Here is a 13,454-nt window from a genome sequence, read left to right on the forward strand (position 1 = left end):
TACACGTCTGCAAAAACCCAAGCCAGAAAACACCAAATAAGTGATAAATCACAACATAAATAACGTATGCTTGTTGCTGATTGGCTAGATTCAGTTATACGTCATAAACTGACAGTTATGAGTGTCATATAACCTTTGTCCACACGTGGGCAGCAGTCCACAATCTGCGTGATCACTTTTCACATTAAAAGTTTGTTCATTTATTACTCCCTAGTAATTGGTTTTCCAGTAGAGGTTCGTGTCATCAGTTCTGTAGTCATGAAGACAGAAAAATGCAGTTGATTCGACACAGCGTCATGGCTTTATTTTTATTTTATTTTATTTAATTGATGAAACAAAGAAGATACATTCAACAATAAAATGATGTGGGTAAGACTACAGTTATAAGGCTGTAATAGGGCCTTCTGCTGTTCAAGTCTCCCCCTGGCCACTCGAGCCTGCCCATTTTCTGAGCGTTTTGCTGGGTCCATATTTAGAAATAGTTTAGCTGTAACCTCTAACTCACTCTTAAATGGAACAAAACCTTAGTTCCTTTTGTATGAGAGACAAGCACAGACCTTAACACTCGACTCTCGCCAAGGTGAGGGTGCATTCTACTTAACCAGGGCAGAGGCACAAGTGGCTTTAATTGCTCCTGATTTGGTGGAATGCTGTGTCTCCCTCTAGTGGCCAGACGCCATTTTGGCAAGCATGAATAATATAGAGTAAATAAAAATGAAACAAATATTTTTATACTTGTTAATTATTCATTTTTTAATTTATTGTCAAGCTTGTAAACTCGTCAATGACTTTTTTATATAGGTTGTTAGAGTTGGTCATAAACATGACAGGAGTGGGCAGCTCATACGATACTGTTTATGGTTTTAGGGAGGGGTGGGTTAGAAAAAAAAACAATATAAAGCTAAATATAAAATGAGACACAACCTTTCTTCAAAACGGTAAATTCCGCAAATGCAATGTAAAGTATAAAATTATGTAGATATGTGTAGCCTAAACCGCCCAAGAAGTGGAGAAAAGGAGTGGCAAATAAACCGTCTTCGTGACGTCACATGGAAGAAACGAAACTGAAGCCGATCTTACGCCGTTTATTTCTTCTCGAAGTCTGCAGCCTTAAGAGGCGCTAACACCACTGCAAGTAAAATCTCAGAGACCAGACAGCACCGGTCCAAGGTACAACATCTCCCTCTTTTTACAATAACTTACAGAAGGAGAGTTTTAGCGTAAACAGGAATCAGAGTCGAAGTCTCGGTGAGATTAAAGTTTATCTGCAGGAAACCTGAATACACGTCAGATCACCGTTTACCCTCAACAAACCCGCTTTGTTGTTTTGGAGAAGTGGGGAATTGGAGAACGGGAAACTTTATACAATTTCCCAAAATGCATTGGCCTTAACCTTTTAATAACTACTTTTTTTTAACTGTGCGGTTTATGCGTAAACAAAACAATACCTATCTTTTTAATATGGTCACCCTAACATAACCGTTCTTACTTTCCAAGTATAGATTAAAAATCACAGCTTCATACAGAATAACTTTATCTGCGCGTGCGCAGAGAGCAGATCCCTTTCTGTGTACAGAGTCTGTCGGTCCAAACGGCGGGAAAAGTCTACTCTTTTATTATTGTTATTATATTGTGTAGGACAAAGTTATTGTGTATGTAGTTGTGATTTTTAATGTTTCTCGAACAGAATTACACCTTGTGCTTGTCCAGAGCTGGATAATTCCCGTTAGGAACGGTTATATCAGGATGACCATATTTGGGTTTTCAAAAAAAAAAAAAAAGACGACAAATGCATGAACCAGGCAACTATGCTGCTGAACTCAACATTTGGCCCTAAACAAAAATAACAAACGAATATTTTTGTAATTTTATTATAATTGACACTTATTTTCTGTTCATACCAAACTTTAAGACTGAAGCAGTGTATTAAAGCCACTTTACACCAGGAAATTCAAAATCATGACAGAAACTGTTGAATTTACATTTTAACTTTTTTTTTTTTTAACTAAAAGCAAGCACCAGTTTATCAACCAGAAGTAATAGACTAGATAAATGATCAGCGCAGTGCTGGGTTCCAGACATTTATGTAGAAATACTTAGATTTCATATTTTATAAGGTCTGGTTTCTCTTTTCTTCAAGGAACACAGACAGCCGGCCGCCGTATGGTAGCTACGAGTACCTGTATGTCGTGCAAACCACTGGGGACTTGAGCTGGTGGGTACCTCCTCTTAGGCAGTGGGCAACTATGTGGTTTACCATTTATTCTTCTTCCTGTTTCTCGGAGTCCACTGAGGCTACACAGTTCATGCCAGGAATAAGCGACAATTTTATAGCACTTCTTTTCTATCGGCCAGTCATCACCCCAACACCGCGGCTGTTTTCCCTTCAGCTATGCTATCTCAAATTAGCTGCATACACTACCCCTCCATTCTGGAGCCCAATAATGGACACTGGCTAGACAACCTGGGTGTGGAGCTTACAGACCCATGCTTCGATTGTGCGATGATGCCTTTGACCATTCACTAGGACTGTCTGGCAGGCTTTGAGGCAAGTCTTATATAGCGTTTTCTAAATGGATGGACTCTGTTTGCTGAGTTAAACCAGCTGAAGGACTTAGTTCTAGCTATGAGCAATACGAATCAGAGGCAGTCGGAAGAAGCCTTAGTGGATGCTTGGGGCTCAGCTTCCGAAGAGGAAGTGGAGTGGAGAGGATGCTGATACTCAAGCTGCATCTTTATTTAGCAAACATGCTGCCTATTGATGCTTATGTCATATGAACAGTGGTTTCACCGGATAAGGCATTATTGTTAAGTTTCATAATTTAAGGCACGTTCCTGCTACTGCTGAGGACCCCACCACTCCAGAGGAGCTGCTGAATCTGGCTCTTTTAACAGCTGGATATATGACCCACAATACTGGAAAGCTCGTCGCCAGGTGTGGCTGGCTCAGTCCTACCTACCGAAGCCATGCCATGCCCCTTTGGTCTGTGCCCCTAGTTCCTGGTTTTCTCTTTGCTCCTGTGGCCAAGGAAGCCCTGGAGCACCGCTCCTCCTTCACAGATGCATGGAAGTTTCATGGTGTGGGACAGTCGCAGACCCACCACACAGAGTTCAGGGCTATGGCTGGGGGCGAGGGATTAGCAGAGCGGCCGTGCGCCCGCACGCAGTCAACACTCCCAACTTCCTACTTTCATGCTTACTCTTACGTCTACTTTCATGTTCCCATTGCTTTGGACCACAGCTGCTTCCTCCGGTTTGCCTTCAATCAGCAAATTTGACATAAAATAAACTATAATATAATATAATTGTTTTAATGTCAAACATTTCCTACAATGATAAACATATGACTTCTATTCACCAGAACAAAACACTGCAACTCCAGTTTTACAGAATATAAAAACATCTTTAAAGTTTCACTCCTGGTCATAATTTAAACCCTAAGAACGTGTGTTCATCAAATTTATATATTTAGAAGTTATTTCCATGAAAACAAACCCCAAATGCTTTTAAAGTGACTTAGATGTAACTCTATACCTCCTTTATTCAGTAAATGCAGATCTATGATTATGCAATTAGTCTGCATCTCCATCTCCACTTACCTCTTCACCACTCATCTGAAGCTTGAACGTGTCACCCCACAAGCTGACCGGATTGGTTCCTTAGGTTTATGACATCAGAAATCCAGTCTGTTTGAATTCTGCCAACTGAGACTGTTGAATGCTGTTGAAGACTGTGAATGCTGCACCTTGTTATAGAGTGGTTATTTCATTCATGATGCGTCTTCTAGTTTATAAAAAACACAGCACAGAGGGGGAGGTCTGTGAAATCTTTGAAAAATTATATGGAAAATCTTGTATAACTTCAGTAAAATTGCTTATTCCCATTACAAACACTTTTAGTGGCTAAAAGGCTTACTTTATTTAATATTTGACAGGCTGTCAAGAATATGGTCACACAAAACAGAAATAACTTTCATCATTTAAATGTGTATCATTAAAGATTGCATGTGTTTTTTTATGCCTTTATCATGACATTAATGTACTAATTTGTACCATGACATACAGCATGTGTGTTTACTGTCAGAAGTATCACAATATGGTATGGGATATTTTTAAGATGTCTCACATTTTCTTCATGTCTCTGTGTGTCAGTCATGGCTTCCTGCAGCAGTCTCCTGTCTGAAGATCAGCTTCTGTGCTCTATCTGTCTGGATGTGTTCACAAATCCAGTTTCTACTCCATGTGGACACAACTTCTGCATCGTCTGTCTCAAAAAGTACTGGGACAGTAGTTCACATTGTCAGTGTCCCATATGTAAAGAGCAGTTCTCCAAAAGGCCTGAGCTACGTGTGAATACTTTCATCTCTGGACTGGCTGCTCAGTTCAAAAGGTCAGTTCCGGTCAAATCCAATAGGGCTCCAGAGATACCTTCTCCTATAGTGCTTTGTAACTACTGCATAAATGAAAAGCTGGAGGCTGTAAAGTCCTGTCTGGACTGTGGAGTGTCTTACTGTAACATTCATCTGATGCCTCATAAAACTGTGGCTAAACTCAAGAAACACAAACTGATGGACCCCGTGAAGAATCTGGAGGAATACATCTGTCAGAAACATGAGAGACCACTGGAGCTCTTCTGTAGAAACGACCAGACTTGTGTATGTCTGTTCTGCATTGAGGGAGATCACAGGAATCACAATGCTGTTCTCATAGGGGAGGAGAGCTTATTGAAGAAGGCAAGAAACATTTAAAAAATTTTCATTTATTTCTATATAAATTAATACAGTTTTTTAAAATAAGTACTTAGTAACTAGTAATTATTTTCTTTTTCTTATAGACACAGTTGGGGAAGACACAGGCCAAAGTTCAGCTCAAGATCCACAGTCGACTGAAGAAGATTGAAGAAATAAAACAATCCTTAGAACTCAATAAAGTGAGTAAATTAACTGCATTTCATTAATAGTTTTTTTTCATGCAAACACTTACAAATGCTAATTGTAATCAACAAGAAAAAATCACTTGCTGAGATGTTTGCGATTTTAATCTAGAACCGTTTCTAAAATCCAGAGAATATCTAATGGTCTAATTTAAAGAAGAGAGTGAATCTGGGCGAGCAACATATGTAGAGCAACAAGTGGACTACTGTCTGTAAATACAAAGAGCTCCTGTATAGACATTGGAGCTGAGAGAATGGAGAGTGAGTGTAGAAACAAGGAGGTGGTCATAATGTTATGGTTGAGCCGTGTATATCCTCAATAAAAGGCTTGAGGAAATGTTTCATTGCTTAATGATAGCTCATGAAGCAATGTGTGGTTTAATCACACCCATGGTCAATCAGAGTAGGTCCAGCGAGATTTAATCATTTGGAGTTCACTATCAAAACTTTGCTATAGATTGTTGTCAGATTTTATTATTGTTTTTGTCTTGGTTTATACTATGTTTCTCACATATAAAGTCTTATATGGATTTCTATAACGTTCATCATTGCAATTCAAGCAATCCCTATAGGGCGGCACGGTGGTGCAGCAGGTAGTGTCACAGTCACACAACTCCAAGGTCCTGGGGTTGTGGGCTAAAGACGGGTGACTGTCTATGGGGAGTTTGGTGTGTTCTCCTCATGTCTGGGTGGGTTTCCTCTGGGTGCTCCAGTTTCCTTCCACAGTCCCACAAACACTTTGGTAGGTGGATTGGCGACTCAAAAGTGTCCATAGGCCATAGGTGTGAGTGTGTATGTTGCCCTGTGAAGGACAGGTGCCTCCTTCAGTGTGTGCCTTTGTCCCAAGCATTATGGCAGGCAATGTATATGGCTATTGTTGTTGATAATATCGTGTTTACTGTTAGAGAAACACAGAGAAGGAGAAAGCAGACTGTGTGGAGGCCTTCAAATCTCTGGTGTGTTGCATTGAGAGAAGCCAGGCTGAGCTGCTGGAGGTGATGGAGAAGAAACAGAGAGCAGCAGAGAGGCAGGCTGAAGACTTTATTAAAGAGCTGGAGCAAGAAATCACAGAGTTAAAGGGGAGAGACACTGAGCTGGAGCAGCTCTCACACACTGAGGACCACCTCCACCTCCTAAAGGTAAGATGTCAGTGCACTGTTTATCATTTTGAATACCGATTTGTGTTTCTCACGTTGAAGTTGAGAAACTCCACCATAGTGGTGCAATTCAAAGAAAAAATAAAATGCAAAGTCTGTGTTTGAGATCTTGTTGGGTCTTACTGGGGGCCTGTTGGGTCATGAACTATAGCACTGGCATAAATATTTTTCCACACCCAAGAGTTAAGATCTGTTTTCTTGTAAATAAGTCATTAAAATTATAAACAGAGGACGCCTTCCTGGTGAGGTGTTCCGGGCATGTCCAACGGGGAGGAGGCCTCATGGCAGACCAAGAACACGCTGAACTCTTCGTCCCCCCCCCAGAGGGGCTGGAAGCAGTGGCTGGGGAGAGGGAGGTCTGGGTTTTGTCGTTACCACGACGTGTTGACCTTGTATCTAGGTTAGGTATCTAGCAGGTTTATTTCAACGCATCGGAGAGCATCTCAGAAGGCCTTCAGAGCACTCACAAAGACACAAGGAAAAACCACAGATTACATAGGCATCTTTTGGGGTGAAATCATCTTGACCCTCCTATTTTTTTTAATTATGTTGCATTCCATAGGACCCCAATTAAAATGCTACCCTTATCTCCTAAGGATGTTTTTTTTTAAGAAATACCTCGTATCATGCTGTACCAGGCTATTCCATGCTGCTCCATACACCATTCTTTTTTTACAGAGTTCATGCCCAAGTCATGAACTCCAGTGTCTCTCTATACATAAGACTCTTGTTTAAAACAAGCACATATCTCTATATTATTTGTGTGTGAGGAAAGTCCCATGCCTGACCTATGAATAAGTGGATTCATATGTTTTTCACCTGCTCAATTTTTTCGCTAATTCTCCATCAGTTTTTTTACTCGGACTGCTTCCCCCACGACCCAGACCCGGATAAGTGGTGGAAAATGGATGGATGGATGGATGAATTATAAACAGGATAAGATGTACAATATCTTATGCCAATCCATTACAGCTTCATATAGGGCCCACCACACTCTCTTCCTACCTGCAGCCACAAACTTGTTTATACCTCAACACTAAGGTTGCTGTGGCCATTTATGATCCAGTCAGAAACCAACTACGTTTAACAACTACGGTTACTCATTGAGCCTAGCCCATGTGTACCCAAACCACCCACTGTATCACTAGCTCCTCACAGGGTTCATCAGGTAGGCACCTCCCCTCTTCTGTGTTTCGCTGAATAAAGCCCACAACACCTCCAGAAAGCTCAACAGTGAAGCGACACCATGCGTGTTGGCCAGAGCCTCAGCATTGATTAGTTCACAAGCTCAACAGGACGGCTCTGAACTCTGCAGCATTTCCACACGTACTATATCTCACAGAGAGAGGAGGACTGCTGAATTTGTCTTATTTGAGTGAGTGTGTGTATTTGTCTGAAATATTGTAAAGGGAAGTGGTGGGGAGACATTTCTTGGTGTTAGTGTGTTTATAAAACCCCATATAGCTGTGTAGAGCCTCCTTAAAGTTCACATGCTTTAACCTGTTACACTGAATAAATAATTAATTGTAATTCTTAGAAATCAACAAAACGTTCTTGGTCTTCTTTGTTCTTTGGTGGTAGATCATCTAGTGTTTATCTTATGAACAAAAAAAAAACACTGATGGCCATGTATGCTTTATTTATACATATACAAAGAATTTGCCTGAGGTTAGCTCACAGTGTGATTATTTAATTTCTCATAAACACTTTACCATTGTTTCTCAGTAGTACTGTAGTAGGACAAGACTCCCATGCTGAGGGATTTCTCCTCTCCCCTGCTGTATTGTAGATTTACCCATCCCTCTGCAATCCTCCAACCTCCAAGAACTGGACTGACATCAGAATTAACCCTCATCTGAGTGTGGAAAATGTGAGGAGAGCTCTGTTTCAAATTCAGGAATCACTCAAGATGGAGATGGAGAAGATTCCTGACATTAGTGAGTATTTACTGGTGAAAATGCTTGTGAGGACGAACACAGGTGTTTTCAGAGGTTGACACAAAGTCACCAAGATTGTAATGTTCATCTTTAGCACATGTCTTGGGGTTAAATCCTTAATGTATGTTAAATTGTTCATTTTTCTTTTCTCAACAGAAATGAAGCATATTCAACATTATGCAGGTGTGTGTGGCTTTTACTGATCTCTAAATGTATGAGTCTGTCCTGTTCTATTACATTCTGTCTTTTGTAAAATGTACAAAATAAATCTGCATTTGATTTCCTTCTCTTTCCCTCCACCAGTGGATGTGACTCTGGATCCTGTCACAGCTCATCCTAAACTCATTCTATCCAGTGATGGGAAGCAGGTGACCTGCGGAGAAACAAAGCACAGTATCCCTGACAACCCCAAGAGGTTTGATCACTGTGTCAACGTACTGGGAAAGGAGGGGTTCTCCTCAGGGAAGTTTTACTATGAGGTTCAGGTCAGCGATAAGACAAAGTGGGATTTAGGAGTGACCAGTGAGTCCTATAGCAGAAAAGGCGAGATTACACTGAGTCCTAAAAATGGATACTGGACAGTGTATCTCAGGAACGAGACAGAATATAAAGCGCTAGACACCCCTCCTGTCACCCTGTCTTTAAAACGGGCTCCTGAGAAGGTGGGGGTGTTTGTGGATTATGAGGAGGGTGTAGTATCCTTCTATGATGTTGATGCCAAGACTCAAATCTACTCTTTCACAGGGCAGTTTTTCACAGAGAAAATCTATCCATTCTTTAGCCCCTGCACAAATTATAGCGGTACAAATTCAGCCCCGCTGATCATCCTGCCGGTTAAAAGGGACAAGGATCCTTTGACTTTGTAAAGTCACTACTACAGAAAGACACTTTGGCTGCCATGGCTTTGTAGAGCATACATACAGGGGTTAGACAATGAAACACCTGTCATTGTCTCCCACAAACCTGTGGGAGGTTTCATGGCTAAACTGGACCAGCCTGGTGGCCAATCTTCATTAATCGCACATTGCACCAGTGAGACCATGTGAATCCAATGGTTCAAATATTGTGTCCTGAAGGCGGTGCTGTGTATCAGGATGACATATTCATTCATTCATCCATTATCTGTAAGCGCTTATCCAGTTCAGGGTCATGGTGGGTCTAGAGCCTACCTGGAATCATTGGGCGCAAGGTGGGAACACACCCTGGAGGGGGCGCCAGTCCTTCAAAGGGCTGATTGAGTAGTTGTGCCCAGAAATGGAATGTGTGTTGAGAAGTCAGAAAAAATAGAAAGCTGTTACAAACCTAACAATGGAACTGACTTGCTCATTAACACAGTCAAAATCACAGCTAACTTTGAGTCTAACTACGAATACCTACCATTAGGACTTGTAACACTATAGCACTAAGAAGTGAAAGATGTCACAACAATAAGAATCTGGCCACAGCCTGCACTACACTCTCATGGAGAAAAAAAAAGGTTCTGTGTACAACAGTGTTTAGAAAATCCAGTTTTGTACCCTTAAGGTACATTACATTCTCTTTTCCAGAAGGAGAGGTGAATATTTGTAAACTTTAATTAGAGAACTGTGTGAAAATAAAACAACAATATACAGTACCAGTGTTTGGACACGCCCATGGGGGTTTGCTTTGTTTTGGGCCATTTTCCACATATTGTGAAGTACCAGTCAAAAGTTTGGACAACATCTCATTCTGTTTTTATTTCCTACGTTGTGAATGAATATGGAAGACATTAAAACTATAAAGGAACACATATGGAATTTTGTAGTAAACAAAAAAGTGTTAAACAAACCAGAATATTTTATACTTTAGATTCTTCAAAGTAGCCACCTTTTTGCTCTGATGACAGTTTTCCACACTCTCAGCGTTCTCTCAATCAGCTTCATGAGGTCGTCACCTGGGATGGTTTTCAGTGAACAGCTGTGGCCTCATCAAGAGGTAATTTGTAGGACTGCTCACCTTTAAATGTGTTTAAGACCTTGGGATGTGCAGAGGTAGGGGCTGGTACACAGTTCTATACAGTGACTAGCCCTATTCCACCAATCACTAATGAGAAGGTGTGTCCAAACCTTTGACTGGTACTGTATAAGTAAGGGAAATTAAATAGTGAACACAAGTGAACACAAAATTTGGAATCATACTCATACTTCCAACTTCAGTGGAAATTCCTCAAGACTTAAGTATTCCTCAAGTTAAAATGAGGCTCAGTAGTGTGTATGACCTCCCTACAACGCCTGGGCATCCTCATGAGGCGGCGGATGTTCTCCTGAGGGATGTCCTGGACAGTCTGTGGTGTTGGTGGATGGAACGAGACATGATGTCCCAGGTGTGCTTGATTGGATTCAGGTCTGTGGAAGGGGCAGGCCAGTCCATAGCATCAATGCCTTCATCATGCGGGAACTGCTGATACACTTTAGCCACATGAGGCCTAACATTGTCAAGCATCAGAAGGAACCCATGGCCCACTGTACTAGCCAATGGTCTCACAATCACCCTCCACAGTGTTGGGCTGTAAGCTCAAACCCCACTTGTGGATCTCAGGCCCTCGTACCACCCTCATGGAGCCTGTTTCTGACAGTTTGAGCAGAAACATGGACATTAGTGGCCTGCTGGAGGTCATTTTGCAGGGCTCTGACACTGCACTTACTGTTCTTCTTTGCACAAAGGAGGAGGTAGTGGTCTCCTACAGCTCCCTCCACATCTCCTGGTGTACTGGCCTGTCTCCTGGTATCTCTTCCATGCTCTGGACACTGCTGACAGACACAGCAAACCTTCTTGCCACAGCTCACATTGATGTGCCATCCTGGATGAGCTGCACCTGAGCAACTTCTGTGGGTTGTAGACACCACCTCATGCTTCCTCTAGGGGTCAGAGCACTGACAAAATGTAAAAGTGACCAAAATATCAGCCAGAAAGAATGAGAACAGGAAATGGTCTGTGGTCACCACCTACAGAACCACTCCTTTATAGATGTCTTGATAACGTCCTCTAATTTGGTTGGTAATAAACAGGTTGGTTTCATAGAAGTGTGATTGACTTGGAGTTACATGGTGTTGTTTAAGTGTTCCCTTTATTTATTTATTTTTGAGCAATGTACATACAATTTCAACCATGCAGAGATCACTGAGATCCTCTTCCTCACATAAACATGTTGGCTGTTCAGAGGTCATTTTTGAAGCTTAGGGGTGCTTTTGCTTTCTATTCAACAAAAATATGGAATAGCCAGTATTTTTAAAACATATTTGCACACACTGGCCTTTGGATAGACTCAAGAGGATTGTTTGTTTTGTTATGTGTGTAATGTTTGTTTTATTGTATTTGTGTATGTTCCTGCTTTATTTTAAATATATATCCTGAAGAACCACAGTCATTGTCCATTTTATCAGCTCCACTGACCATAGAGGAGCCCTTTGTAGTTCTATAATTACAGACTCTACTGCATCTGTGTTTCTACATACATTCTTATCACCATTTTCCCCTGCTGTTCAATGGACAGGACCCCCACAGAGCAGGTATGATTTGGGTGGTTGACCATTCTCAGCGCTGCAGTGACACTGACATTGTGGTGGTGTGTTAGTATGTTGCACTGGTTCAAGTGGATCAGACACAGCAGTGCTGCTGGGGTTTTTAACCCTATAAAGCCAAATGTATTAAATATGATACACGATCTTTGGAGGTGGCTCTTTCTGGATCTAATGACGAGAAATACCGAAACTTCCATCCTTTTGGGGCAAGTGTTCCGAGTCCTCTACTGAACTGTGAATGAAGTGGAAGCATTTCCGTGTATTTACCAAACCATTATAACATTATTGCTATCATCATGAAAACACAGGAGAAGATCTGAGATCTGAAGGCTACTTTTTTGTCAAACTGAAGCAATTCCAGGTGTGATCTGTATGACTTTAGTTGTAGTAGAATTAAGCATTATTTATATCATTTCATAGATGTAGTGTGTTATACCTGTCAAAAGCTCATTAATATAATAAATATTCAGAAAATCCAATCTGTAGTATTGAGTATTTTTATACTAGAGTATTTTTATGAAACAAAAAGCTTTTTGTGTCAAATGTGTTGGCTCAGTTGTCGTCATAGATTGTGTGAGATTCAGAGGAAGAAGGTGGTGATACAGATGAGTGTGGGAGGTCTGTTGAATGACCTCATACCTCAAGCCAAGGTTCAAACAGTAACAGAAACAACTGTAGTTCCTCTAAATATGGAAACATGGCTGTGCAGATGAACAAAAAAGACCCTTTGTGGTTTTGGGGTTTTTATTACCACCAGTATATGAAATGTACAAAGATCAGAATGAAGAACAGAGTGCTCATGTGTCAAGGACATCTAGAGCAGTTTTCCTCATCTGTTCAATGTTGTTTTCCTGAATAATGGAGACAATCATTTGATATCGATTGCTTAACTGAATTTAAGAAAAATTAGCCTGAAGAACTGTTTTAACTGATGCAGTGAACCAAATGAAAGATCATTCATTCATTCATTGTCTGTAACTACTTATCCAATTCAGGGTTGCTGTGGGCAGGAGCCCACCCGGAATCATTGGGCACAACCCTGGAGGAGGCGCCAGTCCCCCACATGGCGAAACACATCCACATCTATGGACACTTTTGAGACGCCAGTCCACCTACCAACATGTGTTTTTCAACCATGGGAGGAAACCCACGCAGACACAGGGAAAACACACCAAACTCCTCACAGACAGTCACCTGGAGCAGGAATCGAACCCACAACCTCCAGGTCCCTGGAGCTGTGTGGCTGCGACACTACCGGCTGCGCCACTGTGCCGCCCAATGAAATACCAATTCAAGAAAAATAAATAGTGGTAAATACCTAGATATGATGCACTCATAAATGATCCAAAATTTATAAATGAGCAAGATTTAGATTTTTAGTTAAAAAGCCACATAATGTTTTATTTATTTCAAGTGTCAGGATTTACAGTGTCCATTCACTGTCCACTCTTTTAGACCTTGCTGGTTCACCTTGTAGGTATAAAGTCAGAGACAGTAGCTTATCTGTTGGTGCACAGTTTGTGTTGGTCGTCCTCTTGTCCTTCATCAGTAGACACATGACGCCACCCAAAGGATGCTGTTGGCTGGATATTTTTTGTTAAAGGACTATTCTCAGTCCAGCAGTGACAGGTCTTTAGAAACCCTAGAGTATGCAGTGGAGCTGATAAATTGGACAGTGAGTGTAGATAAATGGCAGGTGTTCCTAATCCAGTATTTGTTCAGTGTATGTTCATGCTCTTTGTTTAACAATAGTAGAAATGGCACATGGTCAGGACTTGTATTTATCCATTAATTCATTGTATGTACTGAAGATGTGAAAATTGTATTTTTAGAAAATTAAATAAAAGTTGATGGTTCTAAAGAGAGTTGTATGAGGCGGGTGGAAA

General features: G+C 41.1%; 1 protein-coding gene across 3 annotated transcripts; it reads left to right on the forward strand.

The window, feature by feature from the left end:
* Nucleotides 1–1,072: 1,072 nt before the first annotated feature.
* LOC136706897 (E3 ubiquitin-protein ligase TRIM39-like) lies at nucleotides 1,073–13,368 on the forward strand. Of its 3 annotated transcripts, XM_066680620.1 has the most exons (9): nucleotides 1,099–1,170; nucleotides 2,141–2,215; nucleotides 4,152–4,732; nucleotides 4,834–4,929; nucleotides 5,838–6,071; nucleotides 7,879–8,026; nucleotides 8,183–8,209; nucleotides 8,330–8,441; nucleotides 12,564–13,368. In XM_066680620.1, exons 3-9 carry the CDS (start codon nucleotides 4,154–4,156, stop codon nucleotides 12,874–12,876), a joined length of 1,509 nt encoding a protein of 502 aa, XP_066536717.1. In that variant the 5' UTR covers nucleotides 1,099–1,170; nucleotides 2,141–2,215; nucleotides 4,152–4,153; the 3' UTR covers nucleotides 12,877–13,368. The 3 variants fall into 3 exon arrangements, with proteins under 3 accessions (XP_066536716.1, XP_066536717.1, XP_066536715.1); XM_066680618.1 differs by lacking the exon at nucleotides 12,564–13,368 and having other exon boundaries at nucleotides 8,330–12,517; XM_066680619.1 differs by lacking the exons at nucleotides 2,141–2,215; nucleotides 12,564–13,368 and having other exon boundaries at nucleotides 1,073–1,170; nucleotides 8,330–12,517.
* Nucleotides 13,369–13,454: the final 86 nt, after the last annotated feature.

This window comes from Hoplias malabaricus, chromosome 9, assembly GCF_029633855.1.
Source record: "Hoplias malabaricus isolate fHopMal1 chromosome 9, fHopMal1.hap1, whole genome shotgun sequence".
NCBI lineage: Eukaryota > Metazoa > Chordata > Actinopteri > Characiformes > Erythrinidae > Hoplias > Hoplias malabaricus.